The sequence below is a fragment of the Podarcis bocagei genome (assembly GCF_964188305.1).
Source record: "Podarcis bocagei genome assembly, chromosome: 4".
Classification (NCBI taxonomy): Eukaryota; Metazoa; Chordata; class Lepidosauria; order Squamata; family Lacertidae; genus Podarcis; species Podarcis bocagei.
This window is the reverse complement of record NC_138128.1, coordinates 98,382,283-98,408,911: the sequence shown is the minus strand read 5'-3', so window position 1 is coordinate 98,408,911 and position 26,629 is coordinate 98,382,283. Positions and strand designations below refer to the sequence as shown.

At 41.6% G+C, this 26,629-nt stretch overlaps 1 protein-coding gene across 6 annotated transcripts in view; it reads right to left on the bottom strand.

The window, feature by feature from the left end:
* PCLO (piccolo presynaptic cytomatrix protein) overlaps positions 1–26,629 on the bottom strand; it is a 239,349-nt gene that overhangs the window by 47,093 nt on the left and 165,627 nt on the right. For 4 of the 6 annotated variants that reach the window (XM_081191441.1, XM_081191442.1, XM_081191443.1 and 1 more), the window contains exons 9-14: positions 22,889–22,970; positions 19,215–19,340; positions 5,844–5,952; positions 4,925–4,992; positions 2,659–2,870; positions 208–258 (exon numbers count right to left, since the gene is read on the bottom strand). In XM_081191441.1, the coding sequence (XP_081047567.1) occupies positions 208–258; positions 2,659–2,870; positions 4,925–4,992; positions 5,844–5,952; positions 19,215–19,340; positions 22,889–22,970 (648 nt within the window). Of the gene's footprint in view, positions 1–207; positions 259–2,658; positions 2,871–4,924; positions 4,993–5,843; positions 5,953–19,214; positions 19,341–22,888; positions 22,971–26,629 lie in introns of those variants that run through there. The other 2 variants (XM_081191444.1, XR_014007552.1) reach the window with 2 other exon arrangements.

The window sequence follows — 26,629 nt, the reverse complement described above, 5'->3', positions numbered from 1 at the left end:
ATTCATAGCTCTTCCCTTCCTCAGGAAGCAGCAACTGGATTAATATTAGTCATCAGCATTTGCATTCCACACAACTGATTTTTTTAAAATCTATTTTTAGAATTGATTTACAATTTGTGCAATGTTGGCAGTCTAAGAATCAAACAATGATATTCCTGTTCTATTATCCATTTATAGCATCCATAAATGCTAATATTAGATTGTTACCTGAATTTCTCCAGTAATTGGATGGGAACCAGACTTTGTACCTTCCGTGGGCTGCCATATTCAAAGAAAGAAGCACAGAAACACAGTTGTAAATCATTTCATTTTTAAATAGTATTTCTTGCTATGAATATTTATAGCATCATGATTATCATTCCTACCATTCTTACACCTACATGATTAAGACTACTGACTTTGGTGGTACAAAAATTATAACTGAAATGAAATTGACCACACAAGTTTGGAATGTGACACTTTACATGAGAATTTGACTTCTGTGGGCAAATGACATAACTGAAATGACACATGTCTAGATCAAAACAAACCCTAAATGTTAATACTGCTTAATCTCATATATAAAATAACCAGGCAGGAAGTTACTTTGCATACACTGAAGAGCTTGGGGAGGCTAAACAGGATTTTTTTTACTTTCCTCCTCATGTAATATCACAAAACACTTTTGAACAGTCCTTCAGATTCAATGCAGAGAGTGTATGATTCTTTGAACCAAACTGAAGAAATGAGTTGTTTCCAGACAACACTTAGAAGCATCATTGACTACAAAGTTTAAAGAGTTTGCATAGCAGGGCATAAAATGGCAGATGGATTTATGTCCAGGCCTTTCATGTTATCATAACTTTGCCCATTCCAAACAGATTTTCAGTTGGTTCAAACTGTCCAAAAAGAGTTTCTGTCATAAAGGTACCTGTGGTCTTCTTTCGTGTAACAAATCTCAATAACTTCTGGCTCGGACATCTCATTAGCAGATCATTTGATTTCATCAACATAACGTGCAATCATTGTCATTTGTTCAACAAGACTAACACCAGGTGTGCAATTCAGAATAACCGAGTAGCATTTGGCTAAGTTTGCCCTAGCTAAAAGTTTCTTCTTTATAGCACCTACTAGAAGTTGTATCAGCTAATTTTGGATATCCTTTCCTAGGTAGTAAACCATTTTTTTCTTGATCTTTAGCTCTACACCAATGTTCACTCATGATAGGATCAAAAAGGGCTAGATATTCTACAAACTTCAAAAAGAAGAAGTCATTGTCAGCACTGTACAGGTTTTTTAGTTATACCATGGAAACTCAAATTTTGCATGCCAAGAACTCTGACCTAAGCAACCAAGCGTTCCAATATTTGTCACTAATATTGTTACTCTTGCCTAATTTCTGCTGGTAAATATCATCAAATGTTTTCCCTTTAGATATAAGCCCAACTCAAGTTCTTCTGTAGGTGGAAAAGAGCAACTAATTACTCTCAAAGGACATTTAAAATTAGAAAACAAGAACAAGCAGGCTAGCACGGGATGTGGTCAGTATATTGCACCAAAAGGTCAACTCCTTTCTGTGCTGTGTAATTTGCTTTCTTTTGTTCAGTTCTTTAGACATTGAAGCTTTGTCAAAGTAATCTTCCAGGACTCGCCAGAGGTGGCTGTCATGATGGCAAGCTTCTCTGCTAAGAACTGCTTTTTTGTTGTTGTAGAGCTAAAGTAAAGGTAACTTAACCTGGAAGGGTAAAATTAAAAAATTCCTTCCAGTAGCACCTTAAAGACCAACTAAGTTAGTTCTTGGTATGAGCTTTCGTGTGCATGCACACTTCTTCAGATACTGTGTAATTAATTTTGACTATGGCAGACCAACACGGCTACCTATCTGTAACTGGATGGTTAAGTTCAGTCAAAGGTGACTATGGGGTTGTGGCGCTCATCTCGCTTCAGGCCAAGGGGGCCAGGGTTTGTCCATAGACAGCTTTCCGGGGCCAGCATGACTAAACCACTTCTGGCGCAAGGAGGACCTTGACGAGTGCCAAAGTGCACGAAAATGTCGTTTACCTTCCCACCGCAGTGGTAACTATTTCTCTACTTGCACTGGTGTGCTTTTGAACTGCTAGGCTGTAGAACTATGGTAAGAGAACAGAATTTTAAAGCAAGAGGAAATCTAAATGAAACCACACCCAAGAGTTTTCTGCAGCAGACATGCATTAAATGCTGCACATGCAGTCCTTTGAATCCCACTGAAGGCCTCTTCATCTACTTGAAGTACAATCAATAGGAAACACAACCCTCAGAAAGTTTTTGAGTACTTCAGTGTGAACTCTGAATAAATTTGGTGGGTCAAAGTGACAGCCCTGTTGTGATACTCAAAATCGAAATCGCAAGGAAACCCCAAACAGGCCCTGTTAGTGATGACAGTGAGAAGAGATGCTAGCTCAGTCAAAGCATTACACGGGTCTTAACTGAACATGTCAAAATGCTTCCGTTGCCATTCCAGACTGCCAGTGCCCCCGAGCTGCTCAGAACGCAGTCAGAGTGAAGCAGCCCCAGTACCCCTGTTGCTAACATGGGAACACTGGAATCTCTTCTTTAAGCTTCTTTATGGTCTCGATATGAAAATGCATATATCCACCTCTGCATTCATACACAAAAAAGCCAAAACAAACGAATTCATACCTTGCTACTGTGCCGTTTCTTGCTGACCGAAGGAGAAGCAGGCTGACCAGGGCTCGGAACAGAACTCGAGTTGGCTGACGTAGTCCCAGAATGAGCATGGGAGCTCTTTTCCATTGCGGAGGAGGCCATCAAGGGAGCCTGTTGCAGGGAAACCTTTTGCAGCTCTGCAGCCAGTTGCTTTGGGTCCACCCCGGGCGACTTTGTTTTATCCACTGCAAGCAAATGTTTTTGTATTCATTTCTGCAACTCTCCCAGCTTGGGATGGAAGAATGGCAATTCATGCTAGTAACTTCCCCCGTTATTAGAGCACAAAGGGGAAGAAAACAGCTAACCAAGTAACAAAACCTTGGACAATAAACCAAACTGTGAAACTTTATAATCTCAGCCAGCTTTTCAACTAAGTCAGCATGTGTATGTGTTGTGGAGGGAACTTACTCACTCTCCTGTTTTCAAAACATAAGTCTCTAGTTCTTTGACTCATGATGTATATAAAAACGGGGAAATGGTATTGGACTTCAGTGTTTGGTAAGAAGTAGACCTTCTCCTGTCTGCGAGCCAATGAGTGCAAAGGCACCGGGGCAACGGACAAAGTACTTTGGCATTTTTAAAATCCAATTAAATTTTATTTTGTAAGACTGGGTCAAAAGAACTGCAATAAAGAATAGCCAATAAAAATGTATTTAGAAAATAGGGGAAAAAAGATTTCTTAAAGAACTGCAGGGAGAATTCGGCTTGTGCAGCAGGCTTCCCTTCCTTTTTCATTATGCACTCTCCTGCGCCTTTTGAAAAGCCAGTCTTAAGTGTTGGATATGTCTCATGGGGCTGCAGCTGTGGGCAGTGAAATCAGCACATCTCCTTTGTGAATGTGGAAGCTCCCTTATGCTGAGTCAGATAACTGGTCCATCTAGCTCAGACCCGTCAACACTCTTGTAATTGGCTGTGGCTTCCCAGACCTATCCAGAGACACCAGAGATGAATGCAGGGACTCTGTACATTTACAGCATCATTTGGATTAGTATTCTTATTAAAGGTAAAGGTAAAGGTACCCCTGCCCGTACGGTCCAGTCGTGTCCGACTCTAGGGTTGTGTGCCCATCTCACTTAAGAGGCCGGGAGCCAGCGCTGTCCGAAGACACTTCCGGGTCACGTGGCCAGCGTGACGAAGCTGCTCTGGCGAGCCAGCACCAGCGCAGCACACGGAAACGGCGTATACCTTCCCGCTATAAAGCGGTACCTATTTATCTACTTGCACTTAGGGGTGCTTTCGAACTGCTAGGTGGGCAGGAGCTGGGACCGAAAGACGGGAGCTCACCCCGCCGCGGGGATTTGAACCGCCGAACATGCGATCGGCAAGCCCTAGGCACTGAGGTTTTACCCACAGCACCACCCGCATCCCAGTATTCTTATTATTGGTTTATTAATCAACAAATGCATTTAAAACAAGACTAAAACCATATGAAGTAGACTTGGGGAAAAGAGAGCATGTGCTCCACCACTGTATTGTGGACTTTCCAAGCTCATTGGGGCTCTTTAGAGTCAAAGCATTACACAACTGTAATAGACTGAATAATCTCAAGCAGTTTACTGATAGCAAAGGGTTTGCCAGTTCATACTGACATGTGATGCCCTTTCCCGCTTCCCCACCCGCCCCTTGGACCATTCAGCATAAGCATTTAAGCTATGGATCTGCAAATCAGTTTCTTTCCCTTAAACCTGAGGATATTTGCATTTATTACAGTATTACCATAACCCCCAAAGGGCTAGAGGTCTCTAGCCCATTTTTTGGTGTGATTTCTTGTGGGACATAATGATGACCAACTGTAAGTGGGTTCCCTTACTCCCCCACCCTCAATTCTCTATATTAAGCTCAAATACTTGAATTGAAGACCGTCAGTTCTGATGTTTGCTCTAAAACCATTTGTTTGCCCATGTATCAAATGTATCAAAGGTTTAGTGAAATGAAATGGAAAAATATCAACACAGCCAATTTCAATTATCCAAAGAGCAATTTGTCATATCACTCCCAAACCAGAGCTGAAAAAAGTTTTAAAAGTCGGTGCTGGTTGTGCTATCTTCGTATCAGCACCAGCAAACAAATAGTCCATTCTCTGCATATTTGACCAAAGTTGTCATCCACTGAGAAGAAATGGGACATATTTGCTTCCATTTTTTGCTGCATATTCAAAGGTACTTGGCCGTGTGTTCTAAATGTACCGGAATCACAATTGGTGGCCTGTGTCACTGAAAAGCAAATTGTTTTTACCTACCAGTCTTTCCTGGCTCAAGCAAATCCAGATGTTGTGGATTCTCGGCATCTGACATCATGTTGAGATCCCTAAAGGAAGCCATAAGAAGCCTGAGACAAAATGAAGCCTTGGCCCACCCTCATTGCGGTATTAGAGTAGATAAATGAGACATGGATTATGGCAGAAAGCAGCTCCCAAACATGACCCCTTCTTTGGCTGATACGTGTTTGTGACGCTATTCAAGTTGAAGAGCTGAGAAAAATGGCAGTTCTGGGGTGGATTTTTAAATGGAATAAATGCAGGTTTACACTGAAATGCAACCACTTTCCATGATGTTCAGATGAGCTAGATGTATCATTTATTTACCTAACATTGTCACAACACTTTCACTCACAATGAGCTTTGAAACCAGCTATGTTTCATCTCCACAGCGGTTCTGTGCATTATTCCTCCTTTCTTGCAACTCATTAGGCCTGAATCATAGCAACTTACTATGATGGTACTGAAATTTGAATGCAGAATCCCCTCGTTTTATGCAGCGCAAGCTCCCACTGCGCTTCCAGCAAAGGATTATTTGTTTTCACCCTTACATTTAACCGCTCACCCAAACTCATTTTGATTAACCTTTTCCAATCACAGAGAGAAATTCAACACACAGCCCCCCAGAAGACATCAAAGGGAGTCAACTGACCTGTTAACATCCATGGAAACGTGGCCATAAATTTCAATAGGCTGTGGATGGTACCTGAAAGTCTATATTTACTCTTCAGTTTATAGTAAGGAACAAAGAAATTCTCCTCTAATATGTGCACCAAGCTTCTTTCCTTTTTAGATATAAACGGTGCACAAAGTGTTTCACGGGTTCCACCTTAACAATTGTGAATAGAAAAGCCATGAAAAGCCAAAAATAATGGAAACAGAAAGATGAGGAAAAACTCACAGTCTTACACATATTTCTGCTTCCCCACTCTGCTGACTGAGGATACTCTGGACTTCTTCATAGGTTTTGGCCGTCAAGGGAATGCCATTCCATTCCAGGACCTGCATCCCTAGGGGGGCAGAACAGGGTGAAACACAGTTATGCCACGGTCTGGATTATAGCCAGTATCTTGAACATATATAAAGCGAAAGGTCCAAATAGCAGTTCAGTGTAAGTCAGTTTCAATGGGTCTTTGAAACTTAACAAAACTTCAAAGCCTTTCCACTGCACACTGATAAAAGAACAGAAAGCAAAACCCAAGACCAACATGTCAAATTACCTGTGTAGGTTAACATAGAATCAGTGGCGTAGCGTGGGGGGTGCAGGGGGGGGGCCGGCCGCACCGGCCGCAGCATCGGGGGGGGCGCACTCGCACTCACAGCTCTCTGCCCCTACTAAAATTCATGGGTTAGGGGGTGCAAATTACTTGCCTTGCCCCGGGTGCTGACAACCCACGCTACGCCACTGCATAGAATGATCCAATGGGAAAACCGTGGAGCATTTGTACCTGAACAAACAAATTGAACGGGAAAGAGAGGAGGAGAGAGGAAACTGGGAGATGGAAGCTGGCATTCTTTAAGCTGCATTCTTGACATGCCCTCCTTGGGAAGAACTCGTTGAATGTAGAAAATTAGAATGTCATGGATAAAAAGAATAATCAGCTTAGCCTTCTCCCCAGTATGTTTTAAGGATTACAGCTAGATAATGAATGTGACAGACCCTCTAAGTGTCCCTATATTCCAGGGACACTTAGAGAAGCTATCCCAGTTCCTGATTTGATCCCGGACTGTCCCACTTTTCCTTAGGATGTCCTTATTTTCATTGGAGAAATGTTGGAGGGTATGGAGTTATCCGACCCCAGAGGCATCTGAAGGCAACCCCATATAGGGAAGATTTTTTTTAAAAAAAGAAAATGTTTAATGTTTTATTATGTTTTTATATATGTCGGAAGCTGCCCAGAGTGGCTGGGACAACCCAGTAAGATGTGTGGGGTTTAAATAGTAAAATTATCTTTATAATAATAATAATTTATTATTTATACCCCACCCACCTGGCTGGGCCTCCCCAGCCACTCTGGGCGCCTTCCAACAAAATATTAAAATACAGTAATGCATCAAACACGAAAAACTTCCCTAAACAGGGCTGCCTTCAGATGTCTTCTCAAAGTCTGGTAGTTGTTGTTCTCTTTGACATCTAGTGGGAGGGCGTTCCACAGGGCAGGAATGGGACGTCTCTATTTTCATCAGAGAAATGTTGGAGAGTATGATGTGAACTGCTTTGAACACTTGAAAGTGCTATACACATTTATATCATTATTCTTTGAAAAACTGCACTAAGGAATTGGACTGCCTTATCTTATTCTTTGGACTTTGCCACAATGATTGGCCACCTATGCCCAATTTCTGTATTACAGAGTTGGAAGTATCAGGCCATTTTGTTTTGGAAGGCATTTTCAGTACCAAACCTCACCAAGACTATTTTTTATAACTAAATAAGACAATTTGCTTGGCTTTAGAAACACATCAGAAACTATGGTTTTAATGGAGAACTATCCCTGCTTGAACAGTTATTTACCAGCATGAGTCAAAGAATAGAAGCATTGAGGCTACAAATGTAAAATGTCCTTTACAGGCCAATTTATACAGTAATAATAATCCTACAGTTCCAGTTTATCTCATGGGGCTTGTGCAGGAGAACTTTCCTGGTGAACTGTTCCTTAACTAGCTAATCAAAGTCAACATGCAAAACAACACCCCACTGCATTTACACAGCACAAAAGTGACATTTCCTTGATCTGGTTCCACTTACATGGACAAAACAGAATCATCTAATGGATCCCATGTTTATTTTGAGACCTGTGCACATGATAAATGGGAGAACAAAAATAAAATGATGTGATAAATTCTTAATAAGAAAATAAATGGAAAAAGCAGAATATTGTTTGAGGAAGACACAGGGAAAGCAAAATTGTGTACAAAATAAATTTAAAAATGAACTAATGAAAATGTTTGGCTGATATTCCCATATCTCCAACATACTGAGTTTTTAGGGTAATAAATTAAGTCAAATATTTAACAGCACTCACACAGCAATGAACTTACAAAAAACAAGAAACAGTGGCTATGTGCGGAGTTAGTAAAGTACATTTAGATACAGAGGTGTCTTTTATAACTGAGCCTGTGCTTTCCTAAAATTAATTCTCTTAAAAGTCTTACTCAGATTTATAATATTGCTGAAGGCTGGAGACAATCACTGCCATGTTTATATACTGATTTGCAAGAGCTGATATACTTGGGGTACGCAGGAGAAACCCAGAAAAGCTATTTTAGCCAGATAGAAAGGCCCCTCTCCACTTCCCTCATCATTACCATCTGAAATGCTATCATTAGGAATTTAAGATAGCAAGTCAGGGCGTGGACCTGTGAAACACATGGTGTCCCACTGAAATCAATGGACTTAAAAGGGTTTAACTTTGTCCGGCGTGTGCCTCATGTGCGTTTCTTTGCCCCAGGTTTTCTTTAGCTCTGGAGCTTTTTGATAGTTTAAAATAAACCAATGGAAGTCAAGGTGTTAATGTTATTTTTGGCTACTTCTTGAGCATGAATCACGCAGGAGCTCATTATTGCTGCAGACACCTTAACTTCCTCTCTAATTCATCATTTGTGTCCGCGGCGAACATTTTCCATTATTGCAACAATTAATGTACTTGTTAAGATGGACAATCTGTTCCCTGTAATAAAAATTGCCTGCTTGGATCAGACCCTGCCTCGTGGACATTTTGTGCTGCATCAGACTGAAAGAATTGGAAAATTAGACAGCTGGGGGGAAGGATTCAAAGGTAACAGCCCCCATTAGGATCGCATACCCCCAAAGGTCCCTAATAGAAGGCTACCGTGGGCCTTGACACTGGGAACATGAGCAAACAAGACCCAGAAGGAGAGCTGTTACCCAATTAAAGAAATCTTGGTCTAGTCATCACTGTGTGTTTTAATCAACTGGTTCATTAAATCTGCATGCATTAGCATTGCAATAAAAACAGTAGGAATGTAGGAAGCTGCCTAACACTAGGTCTAGTATTAGTATCATTCATCCAGCCCGGCATTGTCTCTATGGACTGGCAGCGGTTTTCCAGGTCCTTGGGTCAAAATCTTCTGCACCACCTGCTCCCTCATCCTTTCAACTGGAAGTGTCAGGAACCGGCAAAAGCTCTCTGAGGTGCGCATGGACAGAAATGGAGCCCAAACCAAGAAATGAGAAGGAGATACCACTGTGAATCTTCAGGTTTGCAGAAGTACAATGTAAATCACAGAGTACTGAATGGCAGTTGGGAGAAAATAATTCAACCCTTGGAAGGGTTGCGGAAAGTGTGGGAAACTGCTTCCACAAACTGCTTCTCTATCCACACCTCTCGCTATGCTCATGTTTGTATGCGTTAAGTTACCTAGAGGTGCTAGAAATGATTTGTAAATTCTGATAGATATGCCACAAATTCCCTTTAGTGAAAATCTAGGATATTAATGCTTTTTTGTGGTGTTTTTTTAAAATATATATATATAGATATACTAGAAATAAACACTTTAGCATTGGATATGCAAGCTCATATTTGGGGCAGGTCTTTCCTATGTCCTCCTGAGCCTAGTTTCAGATCATAATATGCAAACATACTACCCAATAGAGATTCAATGCCCTTTGCAATCTTCAACATGAAGCCAAGTGCAGATCATAATTTTCACCTGTGTCCCCCAATGGAGCATTTACTTCTTACATATTTGTTCATCAAAACTTTCAGAGGTTTTAAATTGAGCGATACTTACGTACGTGCTCAGATTGCACATCCAGTTACTTATGAAACAGCAATACACACATATGCAATAATAATGTAGAGTTGCACGGAAATACAAGCCAATGCATGAAGAACCACAACAAACATGGGGGTAACTAGTGGAAATCAAGGGACAGATCACAACCATCTCTAATTCCATGGACGTGTTATTGATGTTTAGTTTGCAAACTGAACCTTTATAGGTTATATCATGAAAGCATGACAAGCTGCTCGCTAGCAATCTAGGCCACTTTTCTACCCTTAAATGCTTTTTTCACACTTCCTTTCACACACTATACTGATGTTATTTAAAGCAGAGTCAACAAAATCCAGCATTTACAGTCAGCATTCTCACTTTTGCACCAAAACGAAATCATAGCCACAGCAGGTTTTTCCATTAAGTAAGGAACTGATAAACACATATGAAAACAAAATGTGAATTACTGTAAGCAAATCAGTTTTTCAATTGCCTGCCATAATATGGGAAAAGAAAAGACCAGGCCAGAAGATCCTTGGCCTTCAAAAGATTACATTTCCCAGGGCTTCCTGGGAAGAGGGACTAAATATGAAACCCATTTAGGTTTGGGGATGTGAATATGCCCAATCAGGGGTCAATAAGATGCCCCTGAGAAGCTTATAAAAAGGGTGCAATGCATAAATTCATCAGATATTTGTTTCCACAGCATGTGATAATCCAGGGGTGGGGAACCTTTCTGGATTTCACAGGATAATGTTCTATCTTCCCCCAGCCCCAAGGGCATACTTTGACAGATGGGCAGGACCACTCACCTGCCAATCAATCAATCAATCAATCAATCAATGCCAGTCACCTGCCAGTCATCTGATGTCATAACAATGCCTGGTGATTGCTTTCATCTATCCAGAATTAACCTTTAGGGTCTTTCCCACGCCACTGGAATACCTTAGGCTGCACAGCACTGACATTTTGAACTTCTAGACTGGTAGAAATCAAGGGACACTGAGAATACTCATTTCAGATCTAATGAACATCTCCTTAGGAAAAAGTTGTAGTATTTTAATCAGGAGCCTCATAAATCCAGAGTTCTCTGTAGCTATTTCAACATCTATTTTATTCAAGTGGCGACCTGCTGTTCCTTGGGCATATCACCATAAAGCTCTCTGCAGAAATAATTTTGTTGTTCCTTGGAGTACTTCTGAGTTATAATCAGAATATAAAATAAGAATTAATTATTATTCTCTTGGGGAATCTCTATCACCACTCCAATTCATTTCCTCCTTTTAAAAAACTTTAAGCATCTCTTACCTACCGTTATAAGGGGGGGAAAGTAAGTCATTTATTTTAAAATTGCACAAGACAACTAATATCTGGCCCTATTTAAAGATGAGACTCTGGTATTTGACATAGATGTCTTGAAGCAATATGAAAATGCAAAGCAGTTGTTGATTTATGAAAAAATTGACAGTGTTGAGGCAGCTGATGCAAAAGATTGCTGTTCTTGTCTTTTGGGTAATGGCAGTTTATTTTCCTCAGATTCTCTTTGCCCAGCCCACCCTCCCACTAAAACTTTCCCATCTTTCTGAATAAGTGCCTAGGATTCTTTCTCCTTTATTTTCACAGAAGCTGTGGTCCGGTTCAATGATAAAAAAGGTTCTGCTCATCCCCATTAGGACAGCTATAAGATGTTACAGGATTTGAAATGGAAGAGTGGGGATTGTGGGATAACCAACATGCTCAAGTCTGAGTAGCGCATGAAGGGGTTAATGCCATAGAGTAAGCTGTCCTGCCAGGCTTAGCTAGGTCACTACCTCTCACCTTGAGAGGAAGGTAACCAAGACTTTTGTTCATTCTCTGTCTACCTGAGAAGCTCAGTGTGTAAAGAGGTCTGAGCTGGTTGCTCTAAGCTCTGACTTTAACAAGCCTCTTTTGAGTTCCTATTCCAACATCTTAGGAGCATTCACCACTGTAGCTAAGCCAAGTTTTAGTGCCTGCACAACTTTTTCTGAATGCTGTATCAAAAAGCACATGAACTTGACCTTTGGAGAGAGTAAAGTAAACCATTTTTAACATACCAAATGTGTGGCTTTTTTCTATGCTAAGGAAAGAGGGAAGTTTTGGAACTGAAAACCAAGTCAGTTTTAGATAATAACACATCTCAATCATCCGGTGAGTTGCTATACTTAGAAAATATGATGCAGCTTTCCCACAAATGTCTTGATTTATTTCCTCCATCGGCTTCAGATATACTTTATCTAATTCTGTGGAACTAATTTCCCTTACCAAAACCGCAGCAGAGATAACAATAGGATCCATAATAGGGAACAGCTGAAGGCATTAAATAAAAATTTGCTTTTAAGCTGGAATTTAACATATTTGTTAATACATTGATTTACATAAGCTGTTAATTTCATAGTATTCTTTAATGGCTTTTTATAACAGAAAACTTCCCATTTTCTAGTTCCATCTGTTGGGTACTAGCCTTTTAGAAAGAGAAGAATTATTGTATCAGCACAGGCATGACTCTCCATCCTCTACAACGAAACTTTTATATGCTTCCAAGAAGAATGCAGGGGGATCTCAAGTCCCATTAATATCCATAGACTTAAGTGCCTTTAAATAACCTTTGAGATGTAAAATATGGATAAAATGGATTGAGAAAGCCTTCAGAAATAATGAAGAATAACTCTTTCACAAGTTCCAGTCCATCAGAGGAGGACAGAAGCATACCACCCAACAGTCCCGCTTTGAGTGGGACATCCCGGTTTCACAAAAGTCACCCTGCCTTCTGTTTGAAATCCCGGATGCCCCTCTTCTGCCGCCTTGCCTCCTTCTCTTCCTCCGCCATGGCCCGCCATTCACCACAACAGTGGCATGAAATGGTTGTTTGGATGCAGTGAAATCCTGTACATAAACATGTCCCACTGCGACAAACGGGCTTTACTCCCATGCACGTGTAAAATGTGCAAAAGATTGCAGTGCCAGCCTCATAAATATCATTTATTTAATTATGGAAGAGGAAGTTGGCACACGGGTCCCTAAATGCCTCTTTTAAACATAAACATATTCCATTGCAGTGTCAGGAATTTTCCTCTTTGGCAAGGTTGATGCTGATGCTGATCACACTAAAGCAGTAGTATTGATCATTTTAGGCTGTCAGAAAGACAAAGATGTAATTTCTGATTCATCATTCATGTGAAATTATTTGTTCCCCATTAGGATTCCATTTGTTGTGAGGAATAAGTCACATAACAGCCTGCCTATGTGTTTTCCTTACCATGGACAGAAGCTCCAAGAGATGAAAAATCCCTAAAATCACGACCTGTTGTGGCTGCTTAGTCTGCTCTCCATTCTTATGCTAGTTCATCTTTAAACAAAAGAGCCCTCCAAACAGAGGGCTGCTTCATACAGAGGACTATTATCTAACAGCCCTTCAAAGGGAGGACTGTCATCTGAAACATAGGACACATTGTCTGCAAGACAGAGGGCTTGTCCACACCTACCTTTCCTCTGATCTTTCCAGGCACTTCAAAGCTCCATGTCTGAGTGCCCTTTTTGTTGCTTTGGAGCTTTCCCTGTGAAAACCTGCTCTTCAAAGCTCAAACGGAGCAAATGGCATTCTGTGGAAAACCTGAATTGATGTTTGCTCTGATGGAGCCCCAAAGAGTGGGCTTTCGCAGGAAAGCTCTAGGGCAATATATAAATAAGCAAATAAAGCAAAAACCTGCTTGGACACAGAGCTTTTAAGTGTGGACCTGAGCCTTGAAAGAGTAGGACAAAAGGTAAGTGTGAGCCCAGATGAGCCCAGAATGGATATGAAAAGTTGCTCCTCTCCCCTCTTCTTGGAAACTCTGGAGAGAATAGGCCAGGTCCAAGTGTGCCCAGTTTAACACAACTCCTCCTGTTTTCTGGACATCTCTTAGAGAGGAGGAAAGGGTTATCAAAGAACCAAAGAATTGTAGAGTTGGAAGGGACCGCGAGGGTTGTCTAGTCTAACCCCCTGCAACGCAGGATTTCTAAATCTAAATATAGCCATCATATTGCCTTTCTTAATATGAAAATAAATACTACTTTACTAGAATGTTAATACTGCACCCCTTAACAGCTGTATCAATTAATTAAAACTTACAGCTGAATGCAAGAGCAGTTTTCAGACTCCTTCTGGGGGGATTTTAGATCGAGAGAATGTTTTCCCCGTGACTATAATGCAATCTGCTTTGGGCCCGGAGACTTAGCTGGATAACCATCAGATTCTTCTGGGAGTCATATTCATGCCTGCACTTCAGAGATATTTCGACGGGTGGCTCTTCCCTGGTTGTACACAGAGAAGGAGAGCAGGGAAAGTGAGCAAAGGCAGCTCTATAAATCACTAAGACAAATACTGGGAGATTAGAGCAGAGCTAATTCCTCCCTGTCCCGTTCTAGTACAGTCATAAATTAAGCCAGCCAAATGACAAAATGAAAACTGAGGGTGAGAGAAAGGATATGGTGCAAATAATAAACCGGCTAAAATTTTGCCTGATACTCATCTGAAGAATATGCGACCCACCGAGCCAAATGCAACCTGCCAGTTGTGTATTGTGGCTTGCCAAGCTGACCGTCACATAGAGGGCTGCCCTATGTGGCTGATGGGGCTGTGGCAGAGATCAGGGGCTACCAAACACATGGCTGAAGAAGATTATTCCTACAATATGAAACTCTATCACTTTTCAGCCTTGCTGGGAAAATCAAACAACTACGCAGCTCATTTTGTGACTGTTAACCAGTAATTGCTGGGAAACCCAGCTCTGGAACACCAAGGCATAACATTACAAAACTGCACACACAGCTAGATTTCCAGCTTAGTAATATCTTTTGATGCATGCATCTGCCAATCAGTGATCAATTAAAAAAATGTATTTTTATTAAAGATTTCTTGGTTTACAAAAGTATGTGCAATGTCTCTTTTTTCAAGTTACATTTTCTGCAGATTAGTTTCATTTCTTGAGACATTAGTGTTACTTTAGGAAGAAAAGGGGGAAGGAGGTGGAGGGGAGAATGGTGGGTGGGGTGGGGTGGGGTGGTGATGTTTCTATTTTACTTGATGTATGTGTGGGGTTTTGTGTCAGTGTCGCTTGTGCAGGGTTCTCTTTGCTATTCACTTGTGTTCCTTTAGTGGTGAGAGAGGTTGCGGTTGGCCTAGGGCAGGGGTCTGCAACCTTTAAAACAAAAAGAGCCACTTGGACCTGATTCCGAAGAAAAAAAAACGGGAGCCGCAAAACCATTGCGACATTTAAAACAAATATATCTCCAGAGCCGCGATCTGACAGCGGGCAGGAAGGTGACGTCGGGACAGTGTGTGACTAACGCACGCACCGCCCCCATGCGACTTCACAGCCAGTACAGCGCCCGCCACAGTGGGGAGCACAATGCGCCTCCTCCCCTCGCTAGTATCCGCCCCGGAGCCGCGGCAAAGGTGTAAAAGAGCCGCATGCGGCTCCGGAGCTGCGGGTTGCTGACCCCTGGCCTAGGGTGTGGTTGTTCGTTTGTGATTGGCTGTGGTGAACTTTGTTTTCATGTGTGAGTGGGGTTGGCAGATGTTTTGGATCAGGTTAGCCACATTGATTCGTATGCTGTTGGTGGATTCTTGTCACTGTCTTGTGGGGCTGTGTATGTGATAAAGGGGAGCCATACCGGGGTGAAGGTATCTTCTTCTATTTGTCCCCGTGTCAGTTTCAGTTTATTGGTTAATTTTTCTAGTAGGGCTGTTTCCCATCCTATTTGGTACCATTGGTCCATGCTTACTCCTGACAGGTCTCTCCAGTGTTTGGCTATGATGTTTCTGGCTGCTGAGAGTAGGTGGGTTATGAGTTCTTTGTGGTGTAAATGGGCATTATTGTCTTGGAAGATGTTCAGTAGGGCCAGTTCTGGGGTGACTTGTAATACTTGCTTAATTATTTTGCATATTTCTTTTATGGCTGTTGTCCAGAATTGTTGGATTTTGGGGCATTCCCACCACATATGGAGGTATGTGCCTGTGGAGGTGCACCCTCTCCAGCATTTTGGTGAGGTTCCTGGGTGTATTAGTGCTAGCTTCCTTGGTGTTAGGTACCACTTGTAGGTGAGTTTTAGAGTGAATTCTTTCCTTTTTGTTGATATGGATTTAAAGGGGGGTTTAGAAGCCAGGGCTCACTTGAACGCAGCCTTGAAACTCCTTAAAAAGTGTGAAGGCTCCATCCTGAGATCTGCAGCAAAAGACAATATAAGGCTTCTAAGGGCTCATCCACACTTTTGTTTGTCCCGTGATTTCCAGGCACGGGTCCAACAGGTTGTACTTTTGTTCTGCCACTTTCCCTGGGAAAACCCACAGCTTTACTGCTGAATCGGCACAAACGTCAGTCGTTTTGACCGACTGATGCCTGTGGACTGACGTTTGATTCAGTTTAGCAGCAAAACTGTGGGTTTTCCTGGGGAAAGCGGCAGGACAAAGGAAAAAGCTCTCAGACCCGTGGCCTAGAAACCATGGGACAAACAGAGAAAACTGTGGGATAAAGCAAAGTGGGGAGGAGCCCCAAGTACGTGCAGGAGAGCCTTTCTTTAGCCAGAGAATGGGACAAAACAATGTTTTGGCTGGTACAAAAAAACCTGTAATTTTATACTGACAGACCAACAAGCCATTTGAGTCTGTTCATTATTAGCAACAGCCTCCCAAAATGTTGCTGAAAATAACAATGAAGCATAAAGCAACGAACTGTACTGATTTCTGAATACTCTTTTTCTCTTTCTGCAATATTTTCATTTCCTTCTGACTTCACTATTTGCACACACACATACCATGTAAATTATTATCTATAATTCTGGATGACCTCATGCACCTTGTGAAGTTTATGCACAATGTATTTGTTCTTAAGGTGCCACAATAATCCTTGTTGCTTTAGATGCAAGAGACTAAAAGGGCTACCTATCCTCTTGGAATAGTTCTACTGGCAAATATCAAGATGTTCCGATCTTTTAAAGCCACATGCCTCATCAAACAGTTTGCATTAATCTACTGCAAGATGTCTCTGCCTGACTGATTCTTAAAATATAGAAGAAAAGAGTATAGATATTTCACCCTTAAGACTAGACTCTGTCACAGTAGCTTGCAATGTATTATATTTTCCACCAAGACCAGCACACTATTAATAGAATACAATGCTCTAAGAACTGTGAAAGAATCAAAGAAACAGTCTCTTTGATAAAAGGAAGATTTTTGGAACCATGAAGAACTAAAAGTATGCAATGACCCTCTAATATATAATTATAAAAAATCTTTAAAGATACCCTGAGCTAGAACCAGTGGCGTAGCGTGGGGGGTGCAGGGGGGGCCGGGCGCACCGGGCGCAACATCTGGGGGTTAGGGTTAGGGGGCACAAATCCACGGGTTAGGGGGCGCAAATTACTTGCCTTGCCCCAGGTGCTGACAACCCACGCTACGCCACTGGCTAGAATCCTCCAGATTTTGCTAGCACATTGGATTCAATGGCAACTTTTTTAAAAAAGTGCAATTGCCCCTTAATAGACCAAGAGGCCAAAAGCGCCACACAGTTCAGTGGTAATTGATAGTTATAATATCATTTTTAGCAGGGACAATTAGCTGCTAAGGAGAGATGAGGCAAACACAGAAAAATAATGGAAGGAGAAAAGCACAAAGTGGCAAAACAATCTCTTCCACCTTTCTCTGCTTATCTCCCAAGAAGCCTTTAAAACTTGGCTGCACATAGCTCCTTTTCACATGGCACATGTAATCTGTGGCCAGCCTATAGTCCCTTTCATTGCTTACAGTCAGAGCAAGTTCTCAGCTGCCAACCTTTGCCATGACACCTATTCTTTTATTTTCATACCCAGCTTTTTGAGCAACTTCCTCTACAAAGCAGCTTGCAATCGACAAAGAACAACTCTACTGACAATAAAATAGGAAAATACAACTAAAGAATATGCCAGCATAAAAATGTGGACTACAGAAATAGAATATAAAGCAGAATATGGATCATAAAAGCAGTATTAAGGCATAAAATCCAGCAAGAACTAAACATCAATTATATACCAATAATAAAACCTTGATTCTAGTTTGGGAGAAAGTTGGCACCTTTCATCAGAGGTATCACATGTTGCCCATAGCTTGCCCCAGAAAACAACTGTGCAGCAGCATTTTGCGTTAGCTTTAGCTTACGTATCAAATTCAAGGGCAATCCCCTGTGAAGTTCATTACTGTAATCAAGTCCAGAGGTTTCAATGCATGGACCACTGTTGCCAAGCTATCCCTGCCCACGAATGGTTGCAGCTGATGTAACAGCAAAAGCTGGTAAAAGGCAGTCCTAGACACTCAAGACAAATCAACATCCTGTGACAACACCGGATCAAGCAGTAGCCCCAAGCTATGTACCTGTTCTTTCAGAGGGACTGCAGCCCATCCAGAACCAGGAACCCACAAAACTTCTGTCTTGGGATTCAGGTCCAGCTTGTTGGCTCTTATCCTGCCCATTAATGAGTCCAGGACTTGCACAGAAGCTCGTGATCCAGATGTTGCAGGGGAATGGAGCTGTATGCTAAATCTCCCAGTGAACAATCTGCATGGCTTCGTAGATAGATGATGAATAGCTCTGGGGACAAAATAGTACCCCATGGCACCCCACAGAACAACTCCCAAGGGGCTGAAAGGAAGTCACCCAATGCTACTTTCTGGAATAGCTATGTAGGTAAGAGCAGAACGACTGCAACCCAGGGCCTCCCATGCCTAACTCACAAAGCCGATCCCATAGAGTAGCATGGCCAATGATATCAAAGGCCACTGAGAGATCAAGGAGAATCAGCAGGGGTGCTGAGAGCTGCAGGTATAGGGCGGTATAGACATTTTAATAATAATAATAATAATAATAATAATAATAATAATAATAATGTTAGCAACTGGGTGCAGCTGTCAATAACTATTGGATCCAGGGTGGCCTTCCTTAGAAAAGGCAGTGAGGACCACCCCATCACATAAAGAGATTTTAGCCATGTCCTGGACCCACCCAGAGGGACCCCCACTCAGTTAGAGAGGGACTGATTTCCCATGATTCATTTATCTCCTTAGCTCTTTGTGTTTTGGACTTCATTGTGGTGATCTTAACCATTTAATATTTATTTATTCTTCTACAACCTTACATCAAATCTCCCGCCCCTCTCTCTCATACAACAAAATACAATTAAAAGCATAATCTGGTCATATACCAGTTCCCAACAACTGAAACCTCTCTTCTGCAACTCCATCAATATAATCACCACCCAAATGGTGAACTAATAAGCAGCAGGAGAAAAAACTGAGCCCTCAAATGCCTCTGCCGGCTGCCAAAAATTAGTACTCTTGACACCAGACAAGCCTCTCTGGGGAGAGCCTTCCATCCCATAGTTGAGGAACGGCTAGATCCCCTGTCTTGTATTTCCCAGGACTCCCTCTGTTTCGCCTCAAGGATAAGTGATCTCTGCACACATTTCCTGAATAGCTTTGAACAAGACAGGGTAAGTATTTTACCTTCTACAAGTTTCCCTGTTTGCTCAGCACTTCCACCAGGCAGGATCTTAGCAATGTAAGCACCAATTTCTCCGTTGATTCCAGGAATTTCTTTCCCTCCTACAACTCGGATCCCAAGTCCATTGCCTGCATCCAGGAGGGAAAAAAGCACACACATATTAAAAATGTATAGAAAAAAGGCAGCAGTAGCGATCAATATTTCTCTATTTTCATTTTTACTTGCTGGTTTTCTACTAAAGTACTCAAATATATGTAAAACACAAACAATAATATAAATAACACAGTAAAATAGTAAATACCATTAAATAACTAGTTTTTCCCAATTTTGTACAAGAACTAATACACACACTACACTTGACCTTAGCCAAAAGACGAAGAAGTGATGCAAGAATTAATATGATCTGTCAGCTCACTGATGTAAGAAAACCAAATTTTGTTTTGCTGTGTAATCCTTTGTCTATTAGTTATTGCCCATGATCATACAAAGTGAACTACAGACAAGCAAGCGGTTGATGTCAAGAAGGTGAGATGCCAAAACAAGACAAGCTTTGAATTTGCTCGCCAGCCATGGCTTTTTTTTTAATAAAAAAAAAGCTTCATAAAAGAACGTCAAAGCCCTGAATATTCCCAGAAAGCAGAATAAAATTTCACCGATCTCTCATCTGAGCAAAATTGGTAATGGTAGTTTTATTCCACTAAAGAGATTAAGAAATCTAAGTACTAATAGGATAGCAATTAATGCATGCTTAATGTAGCCTGCAATCTTTATAATTTATATGTTCCCAATATTCTTTTTTGGGGTGGGTAGATGGGGGGGAATTCCTGAGATAAAAGCCAGAATCACAAATGTGATTACAGTATCAAGTCATAAAAGGCTAATTGCTCAGTGCTGTCTTCCAGCACTAACTGCACATGCTTGCAGTCGTTTAAGTTATCTTCCGTTTTTATCGGAGTACAATGTCTCCCTCTCTCTCTCTCTCTCTCTCTCTCTCTCTCTCACACACACACACACACACACACACACACACACACACACACACTGTGGAAGGCAGGGCAGTGGCTGGAAACCACAGGAGTAGAGAACGCTCTTCTGCTCAGGACTGGCTTCTGGGCTTCCCATAGGTGCCTGGATGGCAACTGTGAGAACAGGAGAGTGGAATAGATGAGCCTTTGGCCTGATCTAGCAGAACTTATCTTAAATTAGACCTCCATGTAAATGGGCCTTTTGGTGACGAGCTCATTTTACATGGTAAGCAAAGTGTGAGCACACCCACGAAGTTGTTGCACATACTGTCTCCATCCATTCGAGCTCAACACACTTGCAAACCTCCTCCAGACCCTCCTGCGCTCACACGTTCTTTTGAACACAAGGCACACATGGGCCCAAAACGCTTCTCCTCCTCCTCCTCCACCGTCTCCCCCTGTTCTGTCACGAATGAGGATATTTTGCTGACAAATGTGTTCAAGTGACATTTATGGTAGTAACCAAATATGATATGTATTGTGCGATTAAATGTTCTGTGAAGTTGTTGGCCTCCGTCTGTCTCGGGGGACAACGGAGGAGTGCGCCTTCGGGGGTGAAGTCAAACTGTTGGGAGAGTTGTGGCTCCTGCTGTGGCTGTAGAGGCTGATAGGAGAGAGACATGTTTTGTTGCAGCTGGGGCAGAAGAAGGTTTCCAGTGGTTCTGGAAAAAGGAAATTCCCATGATAAACTACCTTCAGGTGTATATACTGGGAGAGTGATCCTTAGTGTGAGAAGAGAGGTGTGAGAAGTAGCCAGAAATGTCTGAATTTGAATTTCCATACCTAAGCGCAGATTTCTTATTTCTATTATTTTATCCCTCTCTTCAGAGAGTTGATTGTTATGCTAGAAAACCAGTCAGCAATAAGCAAGAGGCTCAATGAATTCCACAGGAAATCTTCTTAAAACTCTGACCTCCTGATTATCATGAAACTTCTTGTTGGAGAAACAACATTTCAAAGGGAATTTTATACATTTGGATAAAATCCTTTCAAGTTGCTTCAAAGCTTGAGGAATGGCAATTAATTGAGCATGTTTTTAACTGAGCTCTGAATTTGATCTCCAGCAACACATTACCATAGGCAAATAATTTCATAGGAAACAAAAAATAACTAGCATTTAAACTTAATTCACATGTTTCAATACACAAAGAACAGAATTGGTTGTTCTGTCCTACTCCTTAGTGTATAGGCATAATCATCATCATTATTTAGTTTTACAGTGCACTTAAATAACATATTAATATTTTTTTCACAAGAAAGTCTAATATATGCAAATCATATAAATCATCTGAAATTTCATTTGAACATGTTTGGTTTGAGCTCTTTTCTTTCAGAAGAAGCAGAACTGCACCCCACCAGCTTATGTAAAAAGAACAACATTCTGTTGAAGGGCTTGGTTCAGAGGCCTAAACTCTTGAGGTGTTAGTTTATTCACTTTGCATTTTTGTTGTTTATACGTACAAAAAATATGCTGAAATGACAAACCTCCATGAAATAAAGGAGGGGGGAGGGTGTGTGTACAGAAGAAGGGGCTCTCCCAGTGGAGGCGGGAGCTGCAGCAATAGTCTTCCAGCTGTGGCGCCCAGACCTATGTGGAGGGAGAGGGCAGCTCAATGCAGTTGCCAGGGGGGGCGGGCGGGACCTAAGCTGGCCAGAGGGCTCTGCCTTGACAATAGGGAGGCTTAAACAACCAATCAACAGAAAAGAGGGAATGGAGACAAATTGATATACAGTGGTGCCCCGCAAGACGAATGCCTCGCAAGATGGAAAACTCGCTAGACGAAAGAGTTTTCCGTTTTGGAGGTGCTTTGCAAAACGAATCTCCTATGGGCTTGCTTCGCAAGACGAAAATGTCTTGCGAGTTCCTGCGGGTTTTTCCCCTCCGCCTTTTTCTAAGCCGCTAAGCCGCTTATCAGCTGATCCGATAAGCCGATAAGCCGCTAAAAGCCGCTAAAAGCCGCTAATAGCGCTAATAGCGCTAATCCACTAATCCGTCAATGGGCTTGCTTCGCAAGACGAAAAAACCGCTAGACGAAGAGAATCACAGAACGGATTCTTTTCGTCTTGCGAGGCACCACTGTATATACACAGACAAACAGTCATTTGCATGTCCCCCAGAAGCATGGTTCTTAAAGTATTTATTTCTCTATTTATTTACATAGGGTTTAACTTATTTTTTAATAAAGCACTGTTGCACCTAACCAATGTCTGTAACTCCCCTTGTTCTAGGTGCATTTTGCAACAGGGGATTTCATTAGGGCAAGCAGTTTCTGAGCTCTGGGCGCAGTACTGCACCTAAGATTTCAGATTAAAAAACTGCAGAGTGGAAGGAAAGGAGGACCTTTTTTGCCACCCCACCCCCCACTTCCAGCTACTCTCTGAAGACTGGAGAAAAGACCCTTTTGAGAATATTAGGGTGGTGGGCAGGGGAAGAACCCATATCCTAGGTTTAAGGTGCCATTTAGCTCCTCGCTTTCATATCTCAGTTTCTAACACTGCATCTAACATGTATCATGTTCTGTTCTCATTGAGTGTTGCTACTTATCCAAGATGAACAACTGCTTACTATATGATGGACAGTCACCTCATACTTCATTTGCATGCCATATAATCCATATTCTTGTGACGCCAGATGCTCTTGCTTGCTTTACCTGAAACAGAGTGGTCCTTTGGGTCCCTCGGCAATTTCAGCCTTGCATGGGGAAAGATGTATTGAATAGGCTTCCCAATAATCTATGGAATATAAAGTGTGCAGGCTGATTAAAGACAGAACATGCTTGTTTCACAATGACTTATCAGTTAAACAAAAATCTAGTAAACGTGCTATTTTTGGAATCTCTCCCTCTCTCTCACCCCACAGCAAGATATCCTGATTTTAGTTCCTGAGTTTGGTTCCTCCATGACCTGCAGGAATGTGGAAGCAGGGCACTCCCGTGAGGAGAAGGCCAGCAACAGAGATGCCATGGACCAGTGAGGCACCAAGCACCACAAGCCAGGCTGCTCTTTTCACTTGCATAGCTGGGTCAACCAAGGTCAATTCTAATCAACCATATTCTCATGATGATTTTTGTAATCACCCCAAACTGAGATCCTGGCTTCTGTGAAGGGCTCTGTTCCTATATAAGTGTAACATTTCTCCCATGTCAGTATCACTGCTTCCCTGTTTGCTTTGGGACTTGACTCAAAATTCTGATGTTGACCTTTAAAGCCCTAAGCCATGGATAGGCAAACTAAGGCTTGAGGGCCAGATCCGGCCCAATCGCCTTCTCAATCCGACCCACGGACAGTCTGCAAATCAGCGTGTTTTTACATGAGTAGAATGTGTCCTTTTATTTAAAATGCATCTCTGGGTTATTTGTGGGGCCTGCCTGGTGTTTTGACATGAGTAGAATGTGTCCTTTTATTTAAAATGCACCTCTGGGTTATTTGTGGGGCATAGGAATTCGTTCATTCCCCCCACAATATAGTCCAGCCCCCCACAAGGTCTGAGGGACAGTGGCCCGGCCCCCTGCTGAAAAAGTTTGCTGACCCCTGCCCTAAGTGGCTAGGGCCATGATATCTGAAGGATTGCTTCATCCCATATGACTCCACCTGCCCTTAGATACATCTTGCCCTTAATGAATAAGCAGGTGGGTATGTGGCTCAGGGGATTTTTTGCTGCTACATTCAAGCTTTGGGGTATAAATTGCCCACACAAGGTTCATTTCATCCAAGCCCAAAAAAATGCCCTAGTATCTCTGCTATTTGTGTTTACACATCTGGAGTGATTTAATAATGAAGCACATGAAAAATCACAATAGAAATAAAACTCAAGGGAGTATTTAGGGGAATATTTACCAAAAAAAAAAAAAAAAAGATCTTAAATATAAATCCCAGGAAGGGGTTGCCTTTTGACCAGCAGTTGACATTACAAAGTTTATGGGAAGGTGGAAAATAAGGTTAAGGTATTATTGTACATGCAGTTAATTAAGATGTGCAAAGAACTGTCATGGAATGCTGGGTGGGAAGTTCAAAAGAACTACTGTATAAGAATGGGAAATGTTATGAGTGTATAGCTGAAAACTTATAAATAAAAATTAAAGAAAAGAAAAAAAAACCCTCAAAGGGACAAGGCAAACCAGCAGCAGAGATGGATGGTGACTTATCTAATAGGCTCAATTATTCTTGCTTAGTAGAGGAATAATAGCTGTAAGCAGTTACACTGAAAGGGCTGTTAAATCCTAAACTGAAAGATGGCTCCTGTGCCTGTAATAGGAGCCATAGAGAAGGAGAAGTTCAGTACTGTGCCCTCTTTCATCATCATCCTGCGCTGACAGACAAAACTGCAAATGGCAAACATATTTCCCGAAGTGATGGGAATCATATTCAAATCAAGTTACATCGCTTGCAATTTAAACCATTGCAATCTGAAGGATTTCAATTGGACTACTAAAGAGTAAGAGGCACCACTGGAGTTTAAACAGTATGGCGACTACCCTGCACTGTTTTAAAACTTGATGCATGTTATGAGAGATCATTGCCAAACTTGATAGCTAGCATCTTAATGGTTGAAAACAATCTATATGAAGCATGTACTAAAAGTTTCTATCTGCTATTTAACAGCCCTTGTGCTACGATTTTTGAGAGGAGTTTAAGGGTCTAAGTAAACATTGCAAGCAAATGCTTGTACTAATATACACAACAAACAAACAAAAAACACAAGAGGAGAAAATCTGTGTTAGGATGGACTCATTTGAAGTGGTGAATTACACAACCTCGCTTTCACCCTTTCTGTTATACTTTAAAATCTATAAACTAGTTTAGGAACTTTGTAGTTTGTGCCATCTTATCCCCAAGTATCCACTGTTGATCTAAGGAATGACGGTATTGTGGCACATGGGTTTGCTAAACCTCTTCCCATTGACCATCTCAGGAAAAGAGGGTCTCAAATGCCGCCTCACACTTACATGAATGGGAAGAGTTTTACTATTACAATCTCTGTTTACACCTACCAGTAGGTAGCCATGTTGGTCTGCCGTAGTCAAAACAAGATAAAAAAATTCCTTCCAGTAGCACCTTAGAGACCAACTAAGTTTGTTATTGGTATGAGCTTTCGTGTGCATATCTGAAGAAGTGTGCATGCACACGAAAACTCATACCAATAACAAACTTAGTTGGTCTCTAAGGTGCTACTGGAAGGATTTTTAAATTTTTGTTTCTGCTTACACCCTATATTAAAAAGGGGGGATTCAAAGCAAAGGAATCTACCCTCTCTCGCAAACTGAGCAGCTGAGTACATTCAGCTATAGCAATTCAATTACAGATTTTTATATACAGACTGCTATGAGGAGAGCATTTATAAGCAGAGATTTAACAGCATTTGGAAACCTTTTACTGCCTGGAAAAAAAGAAGACAAATAAGTTTGCTTTCCAAAGTGTACAAAAGAGGGATGGAGGACTACACAGAACTGGAAGAAATAATTTAATGTGGAGATTTTGGGTGAGATAAGGCTCTCTATATGCAGGCAGATGGCAATGAGCCTCAAACAGAGATTGAATAAAGTAATATATAAATGGTGTCATACACAAGATAGATCAGCTAACAGATATTTGCTGGAGATGCAAGAAAGCCAATGGTACTTTATCACACATTGGGATTATTTTAATTATTGGGAGGGGGCAGTTAAGGGTACTCCAGACTGTCTCTATTTTGCAGGAGGATTCAAGTGCATATCAGAAGTTTAGGTTGTTCAGTTAAACTGAATTAAATGCTTTGTTGCCCTAGCCTAACAAATCCACTTTGGGATTTGATGATGAAAGTAAGGGGAAAGTGCACAGAAGATTATGTGAACTAATGAGTAACCAGAAGAGTTATAAACACCCCACAACAGTGGCATAGCGTGGGTTGTCAGCACCCTGGGCAAGGCAAGTAATTTGCGCCCCCTAACCCGTGGATTTGCGCCCCCTAACCTGTGGATTTGCGCCCCCCTAACCCTAACCCCCAGATGTTGCGGCCGGCCCCCCCTGCACCCCCCACGCTACGCCACTGCCCCACAAGCAAATTAGATCAATGCTCATTGTTATATAGCTGCTTCTCGAAAAATCATAGCCTAACCTCTACATAAGCACCGTGCAATCAAACCTCAAGGAATGCTCAATAAACAGATTTCCTGGAGGAGCTGTAAGAAAATATTCCAATTCAATAAGGTAATAGTGCTCTTGGAACACATAAGGCACCAGGCTCAGAGAAATGCACAGATTTTGGTTATTTGTTGCATTGCTCTGAGCCCGGTTTACATTTTGAGGGCATGGAAAAAAGATAGAATACCTTCCATAGAGCAGTGGAAGAGGAACATTTGGGACTTAATGGCACATGGATATAAACAATTATGAGATGAGAGAATTAACTTTAG